Genomic DNA, 19724 nt, shown 5'->3' with positions numbered 1-19724 from the left:
CTTGTTTACACACAAGCTTCTTAAAACATTGTGCAAGCACTTAATGAGTGAAATCAATTCCAGATCTTTTACCCAGAGCCAGGTTATCTGTCAGGAAGATAGAATGGAGGCTCCACAATCCAGCCAGAAACAACATGACAGCTTTAAATACAAGTTTTATATAAAAGACACCTAAAAATAGTCTGAAAGGAACTGTTCCCAGTGGCCCCCCCCAGGCTCTCACAAACAAGAGGCAGCAGTGGATGCATCTAGCGGGCAATCAGCTGCAAGCATCCAGCTTCCCTTCAGGCCGGTTAGTAGTTCCCAGACCTTCTGGATGAACACATCTCAATTACTTCCACAGCTCTGTATACCCCCACCAAAACAAAATGACATTCATAAATGTGACTAGCTAGCTGCTGATACTGTTTGACAGTTACTAATCGTGGGTTTGTCTGGAAGCAAAGACAGACACGACAATGAAGTGACAAAGCCTCTAAGCACTGCTCGATGTTTACTTGAAGAGGAACTGCCTCACAAACCTTACCTGTGCCAAGGGTGCTCCACTTCCTTTTTTTAGCTCTGAGAAGCTCTCGCTCAGTTTTCCTCCCTTGTTACTTGAGTTGCACTTGTAGCACATCCACCTCATCAGGCCTTTAGTTACCGTCCCACACTCTTTACTCAGCAGACACAGCGAATGGTACAAATGGCCACAGCTGTAGAAGAGAAGAGTTCTGCTAGGTCCTTGAAAGAAGGGCGACACAACCTGACAGCTCTACACTGTGGAAGAGAAATCATACTCGATGGAAAGCAAAGCTGCTTATCTGTAAATACAGCTCAGTAGTATATACACTCCCTTCATACCTCCACATCCTCCTGCACTATTTCTAGACTTGAAAAGGCAACAATTTGCTGATACAGCTACAGATCATAATACCAAGGTAATAGTGATCTTATTTAACAGCCACCTGGCCACAGACAGGAATATCAGAGATTCCAACCGAATACAGAGTCAGACCTGCAGTAGATCCAAGATGTACAAACACAGGCAAGTGAACCCCAGGTGCTGCAATTGCACATGCTGTTTTGCTGGGAGAGATGACTGATAAACTGACAGCTTACTGAATAGCTCTCACTGAATTTTAAGGCAATTCTTTCCAGCAGAGACAGAGCTGGCTGCATGCAAAGAAGGCTGGCTCTGATAATTTTGATTAGCCAGCCCATTTATAGTGCAAGGGAGCAGGGAGGAATACATGCTCACAGGAATACACAGGATTACTTGTGCAAGTCAAAAGACCAGTAATTGTTTTTGTCTTTTACAGCTACTAACATGATCACAGCTGTGACCATATACCCCTTAACTTTACCTGAAAACAATGATTTCATCAGCAGTTTCTTGCCTTCTTTTGTACTGCTGTAGACAAATGCAGCAGTAATCCTGCTTTGGGGTAAGCCCTCTAGTGACAGAAGCTCTTAGATTGCACAGGGACCAGTGGAGATCATGGTTGAGAAGATTTGTAGTTGTCTCTAGAAGGGTCTGTGTGGAAGATAATATACAGAATAACTAGGTCATTTTGTCATCTCCAGACTGCAGAAACTTTACACTTATTGATTCTTCACAACAAGCAGCTTAGCAGATCACTAACAGCAAAACCAACCCAACAAAATTGCTTCTCTTTATGTATTCTAGCCATTGTCCTCAAAATTGTCCTTTTACCACCTGTTCATGGAGGCAATACCCTTTCAGTCCTAAATGGGTCTTCTCTGATTTTTGTCAAAGACCATTAAGAGATACATGGTAAGCTCATTTTGTCATCTTCCACAGCAGACCCTCCCTTCCCCACCCCCCAACCTGGTAAGCCCCTGCTTACATCCCCCATTTTAGGGGAAATGTGCTGATAAAAATCAAAGCCTGAATGCACTGCCACAATAAAATATAAAAACCACACAGAACTTCTCATCTGCTAGATCTTCCCAACTGAGATTTCTATTCCTGAAGGTCAAAAGCAAAATATCCTTGGTTTTTAGCAGTCAGTGCTTTTTTCAGCAATAACAGGTATCAAGCATTGGTGCTCTGGTCTGTTATCTATCAGTGCTCTGTTGCAGCAACTCAGAAAACACTGCAGAGGTTGCACCAGTGGTACATGCAGCCTGTACCAGACAACTGCCAGGCAACGACAGAAGACCTGTCATGCTGCTCAGAGCAGTCCTTTACCAAGAACCCAAACAGAGATAATGGCTTTTTATGTTCAGTCCTTCACAGTAAAGCTATTTCCCATTTTATTGTTCAATTGCATGCTGCTGCATGGAGGCCCAAGCCATAGCTTGGATGGTAGTGCCATATGGTAGGCAGGACGAGGGAGGGTAAGTTTGGAGGAAGACTATAAATCCTGTTTTGGGAAAGAGAGTTTTAAAAACTGTTTGGACACTGCCTGGGATTTGAGACTGGACAAAGGAAGGCAGGAGTGAGACAAAGGTGAAATCTCATCAGGTGACAAAGGAAGCGCAGCATTGTCATTGGGAAGTGCCAAAGCAGCCTAATTTAAAAAAGCTTTTATTTAAAACGACACAAAAAGACAAAACGTACTGGGCTTGTGCTTCTAAATCCCTAACTGCAGGATGAGCTGGAGGAAAAGCAGATGTTTATCCTTGCAGTACATTAAACAGAAAACTGAACTACAGGGGTGTTCACCATGTACTTGTCAGCCCCTTCACTTGCAATCTGTTTGTGAGCAATACAAACTCATTCCCCTTCCCCCAATCACACAAACATGTCACTTTCACATCCATTTGCTTTCCTTTGCAGAGAGAAATGGCAAATCTAACAGAGTAGAAGGCTAGATAGCTAAAAGTAATCCCAGTACACAACAGCGGACAGAGCAAAAATGCATGCAACTTACTTGTTCATAGTTAAAAGTGTCCAGCATTCCCAGGACAAGTCCTTGAATTTCTCCAAGTTTCCCTTTTCCATAAACTGGATCCTGCATGAAGAAATGAAATGCAGCAGTTGAATCACAGGATATGACCATTTTGGCTTTTTTTTTCCCCTCCAGGTTGCCATTGCAAACAGGCACTTGGGCAAAGCACTGGAAGAGGGGAGAGACTTCTGCAATGTCCTCCCCTCCTGCCAGGCCCCACTGCACAACAAGAGAGCAAGCTTCTGCTCATGGGTGTACTGGACCATGCCAGAAAATATCTCTGCCCAGCAACCAGCACAGCAAGAGTTTGTCAACAGCTCCTAGTGTCCACCAGCGCTAGCAGCCACAAGCACTAGGGTCCCCTGAGCAGAACTGACCCTGAAAATCTCTCCACACAGTTGCAGAAGTGCCAGCCTCTACCAACATGCAATGTGGTACCATTTCCAATATGCATGTGCCAGGAACAGCTTCCTCCTATTTGTCTTTACAGCAACAGCATGATTGGACTAGAAAACAGTACAGCTTCACTGAGGAAGATGCCCTGCAAGCTGTTGGCTAACCAGCTGGGATCCAGACCATCTTTGTGTCCTTAACATAAACAGCATGCAAAAGGTGTCAGATTAGTAGCAGGATCTGCCATTGACTATTGCAGTGGCATTGATCCACATTGTGTAGCCCAACTTCACTCTATTCTTGTGGCCTCAACAATCTGATGTGCAGAAAAGCAAAGCTTGGTCCTCCCCACCCCAAACTGGCACCAGCGAGGCACACACACGCCTATAATCAGAACAAGCCTATTTAGGAACACCTCAAAAGAGGATCAGGGGAATTCATCTTTGTGTAACACACAAATCCCTGAGGCTGACAGACAGTCATTGAATTAGACTAGAAAAAAACTACTTTGCCCTGCTGGGAAGCAGTGAAGGATAGTGGGGGAGGCCTTCTTTCAAGAAGCTGACTGATGGAATGGGCAAGACACTGTCAAAAATAGACTGGCAAGATGTGAAACTAACGAGAGAGTAGAAAAGTGATGAAGACACAATGGAAACAGAAACAGAAGGAGTTGGATGAACAAGCTCTAGATGAAATGAATGAGAAAAAGAGCGAGGCTATTTCATGCTGGGACTGAGAGCAAGAGAGAGAAAGGAGAATCAAGAGTGCAAAAGCAAGTTGACAAATATGACTAAAGTAGCATGGAAGTTACACTGCAAGATACCCAGAGAGATCATCAAATCAGCAACAGAAAGTAACTCAGGCAATTTTTGAACAACAGTCTTCAGAGGAAATGTGACAGGCAGAAACGCCAATGTTCAAGCATAAATAAGAAGAGCACTGAGTAATAGCATTTGAGCCAAAATCAGCTCTAGCTTTGGAATATACAAAAGAGTTCAATATACTGCAGAGGCTACTGTTTAACTAGGTGAACAGTACAAACACCACCAAGTTTTCTTTCTGCATGCATAATTTAAAAGCAACAGCATAGAAAGTACACTACACTGAGCCACCATATGAATTATGGAGGGCAACAGGGAACTCAGGACATCCAGCACAGCACATACATGCTCCATAACATAGAGCAAGTGATTTTTGCATCCACCAGATACTTTTCTAAAGCTCTCAAGTATATGGCCAAGGAAACTCAAGCAGGTAACTCACAAAATGTACAGATGCAACCATTTACATACAGATACTCAAACTTCTCAAGCCACAAGCGGACACGTTCAAAGCAACTTGTTTCTTGCCTGGATAGAGATAAAGGAGGAAGAGAAGATGCGAAGAAGAGAGAAGGAGAGCCACCTACCACTTTGCAGAGGAGGAACCCTGAGTCTGAGAAACAACTTTCAGTTTCTCATTTTTTGCAGGTCACACTAGATGATCACTTAAAAAATGGCAGGTAGGAAAAGAATGAACTTTTCTCTAAAGGGGAGGCATGTGGCCTAGCAAAATCTTACACCAGGTGAAAGTGGTGAAGTTCATGCAGTTGTAATGATTTCTTCCAATTTGCTGGTTTCAGCCTCCACAAAATTTACCCTCACAAGAATCCTGTGGGATCAATTACTTTCATGGAGGAATATGTTTCATTAATTTCACCTTATAAAATTTGTCTCCCTTTGGAACTTGTGCATGCTCCAAATATACTGTACGAGATGGCACATTAGTAACAGTCAGTTGCACCAAGCCAGGAACAGATCACAGCTACTGCTTCCAAGCTGGTATTTCCCTGGGAACATGGCAACACTCAGCATGCTAAACCAAAGCCAAACTTGCTGCCCAGGAAAAGTCCACTGATCAGTCCACTGATCAGGAATAGCTGGCAGGTATCCAGATGCAAGCCAGAGGTGCTCATTCACTTTGACCCAGTTCTGCCTCCTTTATTCCGAATTTTTTCTCAGGCCCAGGAAATGGCATTTTCTTTTCAAAAGCTCTTACAGAACTGTGCTAATAAATGCACTATGAACTCAGAAAACACATTCATTTGCAGCTTGTCCCATCTGGAAGGGGACAGAGCAACTATTGTATCCAAAACTAATCCCAGTATTGACCTTCAGGACTGGAAAGAAAAATAAGAGGCAGAGCCCTAAGTAGAGATGGAAAAAAATCAAGCAAAAGCTTTCTGGATCTTACTGCTTCCAGTCTGGAACAGTTTTTTAGAGATTCCTTCCTTCCTTCCCCACTTCGGGATTCCTACAGGTGGAGTTTAATTTTCTGGCTTCTCCAGTTCTCCGTTTTGTAGGAGGCATCAGCTGCATCTACTTAGAAAGCATTCATGAAGGATTACAGCTCTGTAAGGGAATTAACACTCAACCTTTCAGCCCTCTTCAGACAGCATTCACATCCTTAATGACATGGAATTTTTCTTAATGCTCAAGAGGATTCCTCTAGTATCTCCCCTAATAAGGTTATTTCAGATTTCTTATTTACAACTTCACAACTTTATTAAGGATGAGCAACAACATAACTATATCAATTATTATTTCATATGACTTCAATTCTATCAAGCTGAATCAATACACTGTATTAGGCAGATGCAAGGAGCCTGCCTATTTTCTGTGAGAGCTGTGGAGTCTGCTCATAGCCCTGTGCAAGGTGCCCTTCAGCAAAGCATTTTGGTTGCAAAGTTAACATTTGCATAAGGTATAATCTGTAAGGAATTAAGCGCAGAAGAGGAAGAAAAAACAGCCCACTAAAACTGGAATACTCTTAATTCCTTTTCAGAAAAGGCAAGATAATCTACCTCAGTTCATTGATGTCATCTACCTTAGAAAAAATCCCCCAGTTAATTCCCGGGCAGCTGTTCTACCTTCCAGGCCTGCAGCTCCAATGCATTTATGCTCTAGCACCAAGACTCGACCTCTTGGAACAGCTTTTGAGGTCATTTTCAGAAAAGGACTGCTTATAATTCTGAGTTTCACAGGAGTACTTTGAGGGCTTGGGCAAGGCTGTATGTCTCCAGGGCCCACAAGAGCTGGTTTAAGAATTTTACTTAAGGTCGCAGTTAAAGCGGCACATCGATAACATTTTGAACAAGGCCATGTGTACTGTTCAGAGCTAAGACAGAGCAGTTTGGCACCAGAGTTCAGAATTTTACTCTTTTTCAGTGAGCAACTATATAGCTCTGCAAAAGGAATACCCACACAAATAGAGATCTTTCTAAGCTGAGAATGCTGTGGATGCAGAGTGTTCTGGGGAAACACCATGTATGCATGCCATGTTGTGATTCTTCCCGGCAAGGCAATTAAATGCCATTCCCAGATAATCCAAGGAAGGAGACGACAGGGCAAACTACACACAGAGGCAAAAATCCTGTGCTCCCAGCTGCCTAACATGGGGGGAGTTTCACTCCTGATCCCAAGCATGGCAAAGGTTCAGAACCCTCAAAGACATGGCCTCACAGTAAGATGCAGTCATCACCACTTCCGACATCATCTTCCCAGCTGAATTCAAAGCAACATTCTTCCAAGGGCCAAGCTGTGCATCAAAATAAAACCCAAAGAAAACCTCCTACGGGCATCCAGTACAAGCCCTGAAGCAATAGTTTAATACAACACAGCTACAAACACATAGCCTAAAGTGACCTAGAGCAATGAATTCCCAGAAATACAGATATAAAGGTTGATGTAAACAGAAATCACACCTGTGCCAGGGGAGGTTTAGACTGGATATTAGGAAAAATTTCTTCAAAGAGAGGGTAGTCAGGTATTGGAACAGGTTGCCCAGGGCAGGGGTGGAGTCACCTTCCCTGGAAGTGTTCAAAAACTGTGTAGATGAAGCCCTTAGTGACATGGTTCAGTGGTGCTCTTGGCAGTCCTGGGGTAATGGCTGGACTTGATGACCTTAAAGGTCTTTTCCAATCCAGCTGATTTTATGATTCTATGAAATGTGTGGTTTAAGCACAAGAATGAAGGGGTAAATGAATGGAGTGTCTTGGTAACAAAGGACACTGTTCCCAGCTGCAAAGATGAGGACAGTTGTCAAGCACTGAAGGCAGCAGACTGATAAAAGCCCAGCACAGACAAGATCTCAGTAGAAGACCCCCATGTCCTAATATGAAGAGGATGACAAGTTCGTAGAATATCATGCACCATTTTTCTGTTAGCCCAACAGGAGAACAGATTACAGCCATGTGTTTTAAACCTAGGTTCCAAACAAGGGAAAACAAAATGTGAAGTTATGTGGTCTATGATTTATGGAAGCCTAAGTGAGAATAAGAGGCCAAAATCCACTTTATAACAGCCAGTAGTACCTTCCAGATGTGTTATCTTCACAGTAGTCTCTGTTTTGCCCCTCACCTTATTCTGGTAATTCTCAACATAACCCAGGAAAGCCTTGCTGTCAACCTCCCCACTTATTCATTCACAGCTTCTGTATAATATCCTGCCTACATTAAACATCAAACAAAGCCCAATAGGAAACTGCATCTAACACCCCAGTTCAAACTAGATGAAATAAGTTATTGAAGAGCCATTAAGTTTGCTCGACACTTTCTACCTTTGATAAAACCACATTTCATTTGATCATGCTTTCTATCCATTCCTTTAGAACATGTTTCACTGTCTCTAACTGTGATTTTTTCCAAAATCCAAAGTTGTGCATAATATTAAGATCAAACTAATAGGTTGTTAGAGGTGTGTGTTCACCTTGTGAAGCCTGTAAGACTTTTTCTACATTTTTTTCTTCTAATCTGTAATAGAAACCCTGAAGTCATTCAACACTTTCTCAACCTTTCAATCATTCTACTCTGCAATGCAGACAACTTTTCTAATCTGTTTCCTGCATTTCTCAAGGTTTGCTATTAAATCCCATCTCATCTTTTGTCTATTTTGCAAATTAACAAATCAAATCTGCTTGTGATCACTCAACCCAAGATCTCAGTTTGAAATCAGCTCTTCTATAAAATGTTCGCTGCTCACAAACAAACACCTCTAAAATAACACATTGCACTGTCAATCAAAATGGCCTGGTTGTGATTTCTTTCTCCAAAGCCTATAAACTTTGCCTCAAAACTCTCCATCCCAGAGCCTTAGCTACATAACTTGCAACAAATTTAGTTCCAAGTTCTGAGAAATTCATAGTGGCTTTGTTCCTAAAACTGACGAGTTTCAGTTCAAAGCAATTGCAACATTTGACATAATATTTTATTTGGTTTGCAGATTACCTCTATTAACTTCTCACAGGTTTGTGTGTTCCCCCAAGTCTCAAGAGCATCAATCTCCCAGGTCTTTCTATCAGCTTTTCCAATTTATATCTCACCAACTTTCACTGAAATACTCTGAACTAGACAAGTAGCTAATCTGATCTTTAGTGACCTGGATATTGCTCTTCCCAAGAACTGAGTGGCACATCTTGGTAAAAGCTTCTTCTCTTCACAAACTCACCTGTAGAATTCTCTGCAGAATTGAAGGAAGAGCGATAAATGCAGCCATGTTGTTGAGCACTTGCATTGTCAAACTCTTCAAAGCTGAAACACCACACATAAAAGCCACCAGCAGTTCATTAAGATTCAAGGAGTAAAGAGAGATCTATCTTACAGATTAAGAGAGTTTCATTTCAGTTCATGTTTTCTCATTTGAAAACAACTTTCATCTTTTTATTTCTGCATGTTTTGCATTAAGCACACACAGCTTTCTGTATAAGAAAGTATAATTAAAAGGTTTTGATATCACAATGCCTCTCCATTCCCATCCCACACCCCACCTACAGTAAACATTTTGAGACTGACTTTGCAGCACTGCCATCCACTTTTCCTACTGCTACCAAAACCCAATTTGGATTTCTTGGCCATGTTATAGCCCCACAGACTCTAAAACTTCCTAGAATTGATCTTTGCATGAAACTTGTTCCTAGAATCCCAAAATTCCCCACAGTAAGAGCCAGTACTCAGATATTCAGGGACCCAGCAATTCAGCTTCTTTGTGTTAGAGCAGCTTGAAAGGAAAAACATATTAGGAATAAAAACAAAATAGTTATGCAGGATCCAAGTGTATTATCCCCTCATCATTTCTCAATCACTTCAGACGATTACTTTTCTGCAAGCATTAGCTCCCCAAAATGGATAATCTAGGGGACATTCTGAATTTAGAGGAAAAGATGAGTTGAGGGAAAAGTAGTGCTTTTTGGGGGGGATTACTGATCTCTGCAAGACTATCCCCAGGGGTCCAGATATAGCTAACCATCACTGCAAGGTAATAATGATGCAAGGAGGACAGACAGCATAACCACCACACTTCCTTGTACTAGGCTGTGATCCTTAACCACACACAGCTACAATCACTAGGAAGCATAATGCTGGAATGGACCAAAAGACATTATTCTGTATCAAGACCACATTATCTAAGCTCATTTTTAACTAGTCTTAAGCCTTCCATAAAAGGAGGCTTTTCAAGGTATGCTGCTGACACCCACAACAGATTTAGGGCACTAGAACTGGAGCAGAGAATTTAGCTAGTGTATTCCAGTTCCACTGGAATTGTTTTATATACAATAGACAGGTACAGGGATAGGCATACAAAAAGGCTGGGCATGGAAGATGACAGTTTTTTAAGTCATAAGCTCATAAAGCGTAGACTGCAACCTACTTAAAACCTAGAAAGCCTTTGTATGTGCCATGCACCTTGGCTTTTTTAAAGAGACCATCTTCAGTGGAACCAACTTACTTAGAGAAGTTTATGGTAGGGTCCCTTTTTCACTCAACAGAAAAGCCCAAAACCAACCAAACAAGAAGTACCTGACAGACAGCTACAGCCTACCAAAAACCCAGCCTGAGCTCAGCCCTACAGCCACTGCAGCTGGGATCTACTGCAAAACCAGAAAGTTAAGGAACTGAGTAACAAATCTGCTTTTCTTCTGTTCAGTCAGTAGAACATGACAGACAGCACACAGATTTTCATTAATATTTGAGGTCACAAGGGCCGAAATACTTACATTCGGAGTAACGACACTGTGAAGAACCAGACAATTTCTGTGGGGACATCATAGCCTCTAGCAGGGGAAACCAGAGGGCCTGAAATAATTGAGTGTAAGGAAAAAAACATTAAGAACATAGCAGTACTAAAAATGAACTGTGAGCAATGTCCAATCCATTTCCAAAGACTCAGTTACACATTCTGAACAACACAATTACATTTCCCATGACTGAAATGGAACAGAACTGAAGCATGTTAACATAACCTCAGAGCTAAGCTCTGCTTTCAGTCTAGACTGTTCATCTTAGACCAAGATAGTGTTTGATGGGGGCCTAAGCACAGAAGACCTTTGACTCCTGTGGCTCCCTCTTCTCCATTCTCATCTGTTTCTTAATGGAACTGTGACAACAATCTTCTTTTACTTCATTCAGTCCCCAACTACTTCTCCATGTGAGATGCAAACTCTCTGCTGTAGACACTGCTTACAGAAGAAGCACAGTAAAGGGATTCCAGCTGGAAAGGAGTATCTAAATTCTGCAGGCAGTATACAGGAATTGTGAAAATTCACAATCTTGTAGGGAAGCTGGTCCTTCATATGGTAACCAGAGTCAAATCTTATTTGGGCATCAACAAAGCAATTTCAGCAGGTGGAACAGGATCCAGAGTGAGAGCAAATTCTAACTCAAATCTATTCAATTAGGCAGGTGGGCTATAAGGATGGTGGGTGTGCACACAGACACCTCTTCAGTAAAACACAGCAGATATCTGTTTCACAATAAAGTAATTTAAAAGAAGAAACTGAGCGGGTCACCTTATAGACTGGACAGGATCCTTGGTTTCCAGACATGCCACCTCTTCAGAGCCAGTAACAATATTCTCAGTTTTGAGTTCAGCTACATAAGTTATGCATAATCTTAGGAGTCACTGACTTCTATCACTAATGTTGGCAAAATGGAAACGCAACCACAGTACAAGGAGACAGGCAGACCCAGTTCTCTCTGCAGGAGCTCAAGCAAGCTCTATTGTCTCCACCCCTGAAAGAGCAGGCTGACATTACGTTCAGTATTTTTGAACATATTCAAAAGAGCAATAATCTGCAGTCACGGTGACAGCAGGATCAGCTTTGTGCCACCATAAAGTTGGCTCAAAGCTTATTATGCCTTCCTTAGTGTCTGATTGACATTCAAGCCAGAATTTCAACTAGAGCTAAAAAGGGGAAAGGATGTTGTCTCATCTGTGTGTCATCAGTGCTCACTGCTGACATGCACTTTATTTTGTGCTTCACCCTTACAAATGAGGATTTCTCTCTTGTGGGTCTAAAATCTGCAGCACCGCAAGAACACCACAAGGCAGAGAAAAACAATGACTGCTTGAGATATATCAGTATCTCATAGATAGGGAAAGAAATAAGTACATGAAGAAAAAGGTTCAGGAGATGCAGAGGACTTAATTGATTTTAGTGATGCACTTTTTTCATTACCTTACCTCTCGCTGTTGTTGGTCTAAATTGTGTGAATTTCTCTGGCAAAGGGCAATTGTTTTCATTAAGGTATCTTCAATATTTTCTAGCAAGGTGAGTTCAGCTGAGCCTAAGTTTTGGGGGGAAAAGAAATTGCAATTATAAATGCTGTTAAATATGTTAATTCCCAATCACTCTACAAAATAAAATCATGCTGCTTATCTAAAGTCTTTTCACTACAGTGAGCAATTAAATTATAAAGACAGGTCCTGATTTTTAGCACTTTCCTGAGTAGCACAATAAATCTGCATATAAAACATTTCATGTAATCAAACAAGGAAGATTTTAGCTGTGGTTTAGGATACCAACAACAAATATGGAAACTGCATTTAATGAAGTGTCCATGAGTCCATGGGCTAGTGAACCGCACACCTGTGCATATGCTTACTTTCTGTCAGCAGAACATTCTTACTTCTCTGAGAAGTTTGCTTCAAAAAAAGATACTTCCAGATGTCTCTCATCACTGTTCATATATAATGCCTGCTACAGCTCAGTAATGAGTTTGAGTAGATTCTAACATAGGAAATATGTCTGGTAAGAAAGTAAGAGTACCAGTCACAATCAAAAAAGCTAAGAGGGCAGCTGACCACACACACACACACAAAAAATCCCATCCATCACAGCTTGTTCTAGATCTCCAGCAAGATCAGAGCAAGCATAAGGAAGTGGCATCAGAATAACTACCACAGCCATGTGAATATAAATTTAAGCAAATGTCGCTGCAATAAGTAGACACCTGAGCCAGGATCTCATTATGCCAGGTGTCAGACATATGCACTTTACATTTTTGTATTTATCTCTTTCTAAGAGAAAATGGAATTTAACTTGATAACTCTTACTTTCATCATCTTGTGTAAGCATCAGCAACTTGCTCTGCAATCGCTGAAACAAAAGAGAGAACTCGGAACAGTAAACTTGCAGAATCTTGACAGAAGCATTTTTACAAGATATGGTTACAAAGGCTCACCCTCATTTTCTTCCCCAGTATGACTAAACATAGCATAAATGTCTTTCCAAATATGGAAAGGAAAACAGGAGCTGAAAGATGATTTTTTTGATTACCAAATTTCAGCATATGTTATGTCCTAGATGTTTGAAGATATGCCAGAAAACAATACTGTTCTGCTGAGTCTGCAGACAACTCCACATATGGTTATTTGACAAAAGGCAAATGCTTCCATGGATTCCAGTGGGAAATAAATAAAGACGCAATGACAACATCAAACCATCATGCTGCTGGCATGTCATGCCATGCTGGTATGTCAAGAGTGCCATGTTCAGGATTTCAGTGTACCGTACCTCAAGCATAACCAAAAAGGCACCATGGATATCTCCTTTCTTCTCCAGTAAGTATGAAGAAGCTTCATGGAGCTGATGTTTCTGGGTTATCTGAGTTAAAAAGGGGGGGAGAAATAAAATAGGAAAAAAAAAAAGGTAAATATGTTTGTCTTGGGAAGCCTGCCAGTGTTTGTTTACTCCACAAGACAGTGACAACCAGATGGCCAGAAAGGATTGTCTTCCCGTGTGTTCACAGGCACCTTACCCAGCCAGAGCAGCATGCCTACTTCCCATCACTACCGGCTCTGCTGGGTTTATTTCTCAACCTGCACTATTGCCACCATCAGTATTAAAATCTTTAAATAAAAATCTGTAAATCAAGATCAAGGACAGATTATCGTCAAGATTTTCACAAAGGAAGGAAATGGTTGCTCTCCCAGTGCTAGTCAGATTTTGGTAGTGTTACTTTCCAAAAACCCCAAGCCCATGATTTCATACCTTCAATGTATCAACCAACATTAACATAGCAGGCCTATATTGTGCAGTTACTTAGTAGCTTCAGAGCACTAATGGCCTTTTGCTTATTAGCCCTAAGACTAAACTCAGAATCAGTACATTAATTATAGCTAACCATGCTGCAGGAGAGCAGTTTAGCAGCTCGAGGAGACAAACAGCATTAGAAATGGATTGGAAGAGTATCCAGGAGCTGAGCCACAAAGTAGGCTAAAGTACTTTTACAGTTCTGTGATTCAACTGTAAAACAGCTGATATGAATGCTTCCCCTAGCCCCTGTCCTTATCCTTGTCTTTCCTACCTGGATGGTTTCTTCCAATCTGCAGTATTCCAGAACTTTAAGTGTCTCCAAAACCTGGCCTGGGCTGTACTGACACAACAGCTCAATGAACTGCTCAGTGATGGTGGGTGATAAGTGTATCAGTTCTTGGTTAATACCTTCTCTGTAATAAAAAAGCCACAGGAGACTGAAGTCAAATTCTAGCTCAGAAATTTGGCTGGAAAGAATAATTTCTTATTCAATCATGTGTTGTCTTTTTCTCCCTAACACAGATGCAAAAAATCTGGTTGTAAGAGAAAAATTACACTTTTCCACTAGTTACTGGTGCTGGAGGTCTGTTAGTAGGTATTTAGTTGTTCACAGCATATTCTATTGATGCTTCAGTATAAGTTAGACAATCAAAGACCCCTTTGAAGAAAGATATCGGCACAGACATCTTCAGCAATTCTATTGGAAAGGAGTGCAAAGAACTCACCTAAATTCTTCTGGCACCTAGTATTCATGACTTGACGAGCAAACTGATCTTTTCCTTAATCATTTCACTCAAGAAATGCAGAGGAGAAAGAATGGAAAGAAACCTGGACATTCATAATGTTAAAAACTAAGCAACAGTCTTGAGACTTGCAGGTCCTGCAATGTGACTATGGTCATCTTCAACATAACCATACCGACCATCTCCCCTGCAAGAATCTACATGCTCTTTCCTAAAAGGAAGAGATAACCACTGGTTTCTCACAAAACCTAGCACAAGTGACCCTTGCAAGAGTCATGGAGAGCTGGTCAGTGAGAAGAGCCATCGTAACAGAACCTAAAAGTTTAGCTACCTGTTAGTATATTTACAGACCCAGAACACTGTGCTGCTAAGGAAGCTAATATTGTTGGTAAAATACACAAACACATACTGCAAACAGATAAGCTTCACTGCATTGTTTTTTTAGAGTTAAAAAATGGTTACAGTTTAAAATGGAAATGTGGCAAAAGCTGTGAATAATGAGCTAAGCAATACCACATTCTCCATTTTCTGTATTTGCTTGTAAGATACAAACATACAGACATTTGGTTTTAATTTCCCCAGGCAATTCCTGTTAACCCTCTTTCCTCCCTTCCCCCTCCTTTAAAATAAATCTCTAGCTAAATTAAATGGGCCAAATTAATCCCTAATGCGATTCCACCAACCAGCATAGTTACACTAGGATGATGAGTCTTGTCCACATACGATCAAGCAATCATTCATTTGTCGTTGAGACATTAAAAGCTCATTTACTGCTCTAAGAATTTTGTTAAAAAAACCCATATAAGCACTTCAACTGACTTGAGAGACATGTTTTCAGGACAATCTCATCACTGTTTTATGTATAGATATACTAAAAACTATACGTTTATGTGCAGATTAAATCTTGGAGCACATTCTCCTGGATGGCATGCTAAGACACATGAAAAACAACAAGGAGCTTGGTGACAGCCAGCATGGCTTCACTAAGGGGAAATCCTGACTGACCAATTTGGTGGCCTCCTATGATGGGGCTACAGAACCGATGGACAAATTAAAGCAGTTGATGTCATCTACCTGGAATTGTGCAAAGCGCTCGACACTGTCCCAATGACATCCTTCTCTCTAAATTGGAGAGATACCAATTTGATGGATGGACCACTCGGTGGATAAAGAACTGGCTGGATGGCCGCACACAAAGAGTTGTGGTCAATGGCTCAATGTCCGGCTGGAGATCGGTAATGAGTGGTGTCCCTCAGGGATCAGTGTTGGGACCGATCTTGTTTAACATCTTCATCACTGACATGGACAGTGGGATTGAGTGCGCCCTCAGCAAGTTTGCCGATGACACCAAGCTGTGTGGTCCGGTTGATATGCTGGAGGGAAGGGATGCCATCCAGAGGGACCCTGACATGCTTGTGAGGTGGGCTGATGCCAACCTTATGAAGTTCAACCATGACAAGTGCAAGGTCCTACACCTGGGTCGGAGCAATCCCAGGCACAGCTACAGATTGGGCAAAGAAGAGATTCAGAGCAGGCCTGTGGAGAAGGACCTGGGGGTGCTGGTTGATGAGAAAATGAACATGAGCTGGCTTCAGTGTGCACTCACAGCCCAGAAAGCCAGCCATATCCTGGGCTGCATCAAAAGGATCATGACCAGTAGGTCAAAGGAGGTGATCCTGCCCCTCCACTCTGCTCTTGTGAGACCTCACCTGGAGTATTGTGTGCAGTTCTGGTGTCCTCAACATAAAAAGGACATGGAAGTGTTGGAACAAGTCCAGAGGAGGGCCACGAGGATGCTCAGGGGACTGGAACACCTCCCGTATGAAAATAGGCTGAGGAAGTTGGGGCTGTTCAGCCTGGAGAAGAGAAGGCTGCGTGGAGACCTTCCTGTACCTGAAGGGGGCCTATAGGGATGCTGGGGAGGGACTCTTCATCAGGGACTGTAGTGACAGGACAAGGGGTAACGGGTTAAAACTTAAACAGGGGAAGATTAGATTGGATATAAGGAGGAAATTCTTTCCTGTTAGGGTGGTGAGGCACTGGAATGGGTTGCCCAGGGAGGTTGTGAGTGCTCCATCCCTGGCAGTGTTCAAGGTCAGGCTGGATGAAGCCTTGTGTGGGATGGTTTAGTGTGAGGTGTCCCTGCCCATGGCAGGGGGGTTGGAACTAGATGATCTTGACGTCCTTTCCAACCCTAACTATTCTAAGTCTCTTCTAGATTAGGTCATGCATAGCAAGATTTCTCCCTCCTTCCATATCTCTCCCAGGATACAGTTCAGCTCATTTCAATAGGTCTTAGAAGCAGACAACCTCAACGCACTGAAAACAGACCACAGGACTTCAAGTGTTATAAAAAACCCACAACCCTCCAGCAGTGCAGCATCTCTACAAAACACTTATTAGCAACATAGTTTAATAATAATAGGTTAAACCCTGGGCTTCCAGACCTTCTGATCTATGGTCAGTCACTGCCACATGTGAATCCAAAATATTTAGTAGTATTTTGTTCATTTTTCTGTAAAACTGTCCAACTTATCTGTTGCTTATTGAGTATTCTGACATCTACAATCCAGCCATTATGTGGTTTACCTCCATTACTTGCGGTCCTGAACACAGAATCACGGAATGGTTTGGGTCAGAAGGGACTTTAAAGCTCATCTAGTTCTAACCCCTCTGCCATTGGCAGGGACACCTTTCACTAGACCACGTTGCTCAAAGCCCCATCCAGCCTGGTCTTAATGTATCTTACTGCAGTGCAGAGAATTAGTTGATTTTGGAACTCAGAGGGAAAAAAGAACTTTCCCAAGACACATATGGCCCAACAAGCCTAGCCACGTGGCCTCATGCACCTTACTGAACATCAGTCTTGGGGGGAAAAGTGGAGATCTTTTGAAAGATCAGATACAGAAAATTGCTTCCTATTGCTGATTTGAATGTGCATGTGTTGCTTTTGATTAGAAAATAACTACAGGAGAAATGGCTATATTTAGCTCTAATTGTGGTAGAGTTAAATTAGATACATTTATTGCTCAGAGATTATGGAAACCACTCCATGCATAAGATTAAAATCCAGGTTAATTACTACCTTCACTGGGTCTCACTTGCTGCAAGTGGTATCTTAGCATAAACAAAGTCCTACTTTACATGCAGTTAAGGGATCATTTCTGCTTAACTATTCAAATTTTAAAAATTATTCCATTACTAAATCATCCCATTTCTCTTCTATAAAACCCAACCAAGATATTTACTTGGCAAAATTCTGATTTTATTTTGACTTGTAAGAAAACAGGTATGGAAGTTAACACCTTCCATACAAACATGGGTGTGAAACTTGAGAAATAACAAAATAATGTGTCCTTTTTTAGAATTTACATCCTAGCAAAATCCCAAAAGTGGTTAATTCCAGGTTCTAGCTTCCAAAGCACCCTTATTATTTCATTTCAACAAGAACTGAAACATTGACATTTGAATTTAGATACTATTACCTTTTCCTGCTATGAATCTGCCTCATAAAGCACAATTAATTTGTAGCTGACTGACAAAACAAGACCTCTCCTTCAACTGCATTAACAATTGCTTGAAAGCAATTGGAGCTGTGCAGATATAAACGTCTTACAAAATACACAAATAAAATCAAGGTCTTGTAGCATCTGAAACTGATTCAACAGAAAGAGAACACTCAGTGCTGAAATACAGAAAAGAACAGAAGCAGATGGAGCAAGCACGTAGTTAAAGAGAAGTTTGCAGTGAAATATGGCAGCAAGTCTGAAATAAGATAGAAATGAAAAATGCCAATAGACCAAAATGCTCTTCTATTTATGTTAAACTTGGGTCCCTTGGTCAAGTAATCAAATAGGTGGGTTGAGAACAGAAACTGCCATTTATGAGAAAAGAAATGGCAGTTTCATCACAGGGTAACCATTTCACAGCCTTCCCAAAGAAGCTGTTACAGTAATGCCCAAACTCCCACCAGTGTGGGGGACGTGTCACATTGCATGTACTGGAACCCACACCACTCCCCAGTTAGGAAGCCAGCAAGGGCTCTGCTAAAGGTTACTCCCCAGAACACTTATTTCTGGGCTAGCCTACTTGGCTTGGGGCAGTTAGAAGACCAAGTCACCTTTTCTAAGCCCTTATCTTGGCTGTAGGCTGTCTACTGATACACCATTTCAAAAGAATTTATTTTAACCCATGTTTTCAAGCTGTAGTTTGTAAGTGGTCCAATTTTCTTACATACCTTGGATCAAGGAGACTCCTCAGAAACTGGAAGAGTAAGAACTGGTCCTGTAAAACAGGAGGAAACAGAGTATTACTATTTTCAGTAATGTACTATAAACCAGTGATTCCTGAACTATACCCATTGAAGAAGATACTGTTCACAGCTGGTGCCTGCTGAACAAGTTGGTTTAGGCATATGTCTTGTGTAAATACTCAGAGGATATGTTTGCTGACAACCACTCTCTTGGATCTTTGAGTGCAAGTCATTACTGAACTCCAAACTAAAAACCGCATCAAGTGATGCAACCACAAACCCAGAGGTCATACATTTTTTATGGCCAGAACTCTACAAAAAGGCCAAATAATTTAAATTTAGCAATTCCTGCAGCTGAGTAGTTATCCAGCTATTTTTATTCTGTTTATGACATAGCAACAACTTACTATTGCTCTTAGCAATCATTTCCTTCAAGAATGGCATCCCCACTGTGAAGAAGCACAAGTACCAGTGAAGCTGGATACTTTACCTGAAGGTTTGTAATGATGCTCTCAATCTGCTCACTGAAGTGAATGGCTACCAAATCAGCTGCTTTACATGGGCTCAGTAACAGTAATTCCTTCAAAGAGAGAATCACAACAAAAATAATTACTTTTAATTTCACAGGCAGTGTAATTATGCAGTATCGCCGGGTCCACTCATATTGTAACCACATCTTTGCCTAGATGAAAGCTATAAAATGATGAATACCATCACACAAAGAGCGATTTTGAAAAAAAAAACCAAAACAAAACATAGAAGGAAGGGCAGTTTTTAAGGCATTTTTGAAAGTCATGATTTTACTACCTGACAGACCTTGTAAGAATGCAAAACTCTTCACACCAATGAGACCACATCTTAGTCCCCAAGCAAGGAAATTATTCATCAGATTATCTGACAACTGTCTTTCACCCCTGCCAATAAGACATTCCTAGTGTCAACTAGGAGACAGCAGTAGAGAGGAAACAGAGCCCTCAGTTGACCCTAGGGCATTTTTCAGTCAAACGGAAACAGTGTTTAACTGGCTTGAACTGAACAGAACCAGAAGTTTATAAGCAGGTTTCCTGTAACTGTTAACTGTAATTGATA

At 41.5% G+C, this 19724-nt stretch overlaps 1 protein-coding gene across 2 annotated transcripts in view; it reads right to left on the bottom strand.

Moving 5' to 3' along the window:
• Nucleotides 1-19724, bottom strand: part of VPS8 (VPS8 subunit of CORVET complex) — a 76203-nt gene that overhangs the window by 13000 nt on the left and 43479 nt on the right. For both annotated transcript variants that reach the window (XM_065675132.1, XM_065675133.1), the window contains 11 exons: nt 19126-19215; nt 18621-18667; nt 13912-14053; nt 13119-13208; nt 12659-12701; nt 11786-11889; nt 10320-10398; nt 8774-8856; nt 2880-2960; nt 1347-1516; nt 527-695 (listed from right to left, as the gene is read on the bottom strand). In XM_065675132.1, the coding sequence (XP_065531204.1) occupies nt 527-695; nt 1347-1516; nt 2880-2960; nt 8774-8856; nt 10320-10398; nt 11786-11889; nt 12659-12701; nt 13119-13208; nt 13912-14053; nt 18621-18667; nt 19126-19215 (1098 nt within the window). The remainder of the gene's footprint in view (nt 1-526; nt 696-1346; nt 1517-2879; nt 2961-8773; nt 8857-10319; nt 10399-11785; nt 11890-12658; nt 12702-13118; nt 13209-13911; nt 14054-18620; nt 18668-19125; nt 19216-19724) is intronic.

Source organism: Lathamus discolor, chromosome 3 (genome assembly GCF_037157495.1).
Source record: "Lathamus discolor isolate bLatDis1 chromosome 3, bLatDis1.hap1, whole genome shotgun sequence".
Classification (NCBI taxonomy): Eukaryota; Metazoa; Chordata; class Aves; order Psittaciformes; family Psittacidae; genus Lathamus; species Lathamus discolor.
The sequence above is the reverse complement of the archived record's forward strand: the minus strand, read 5'-3'. Positions and strand labels throughout refer to the sequence as shown.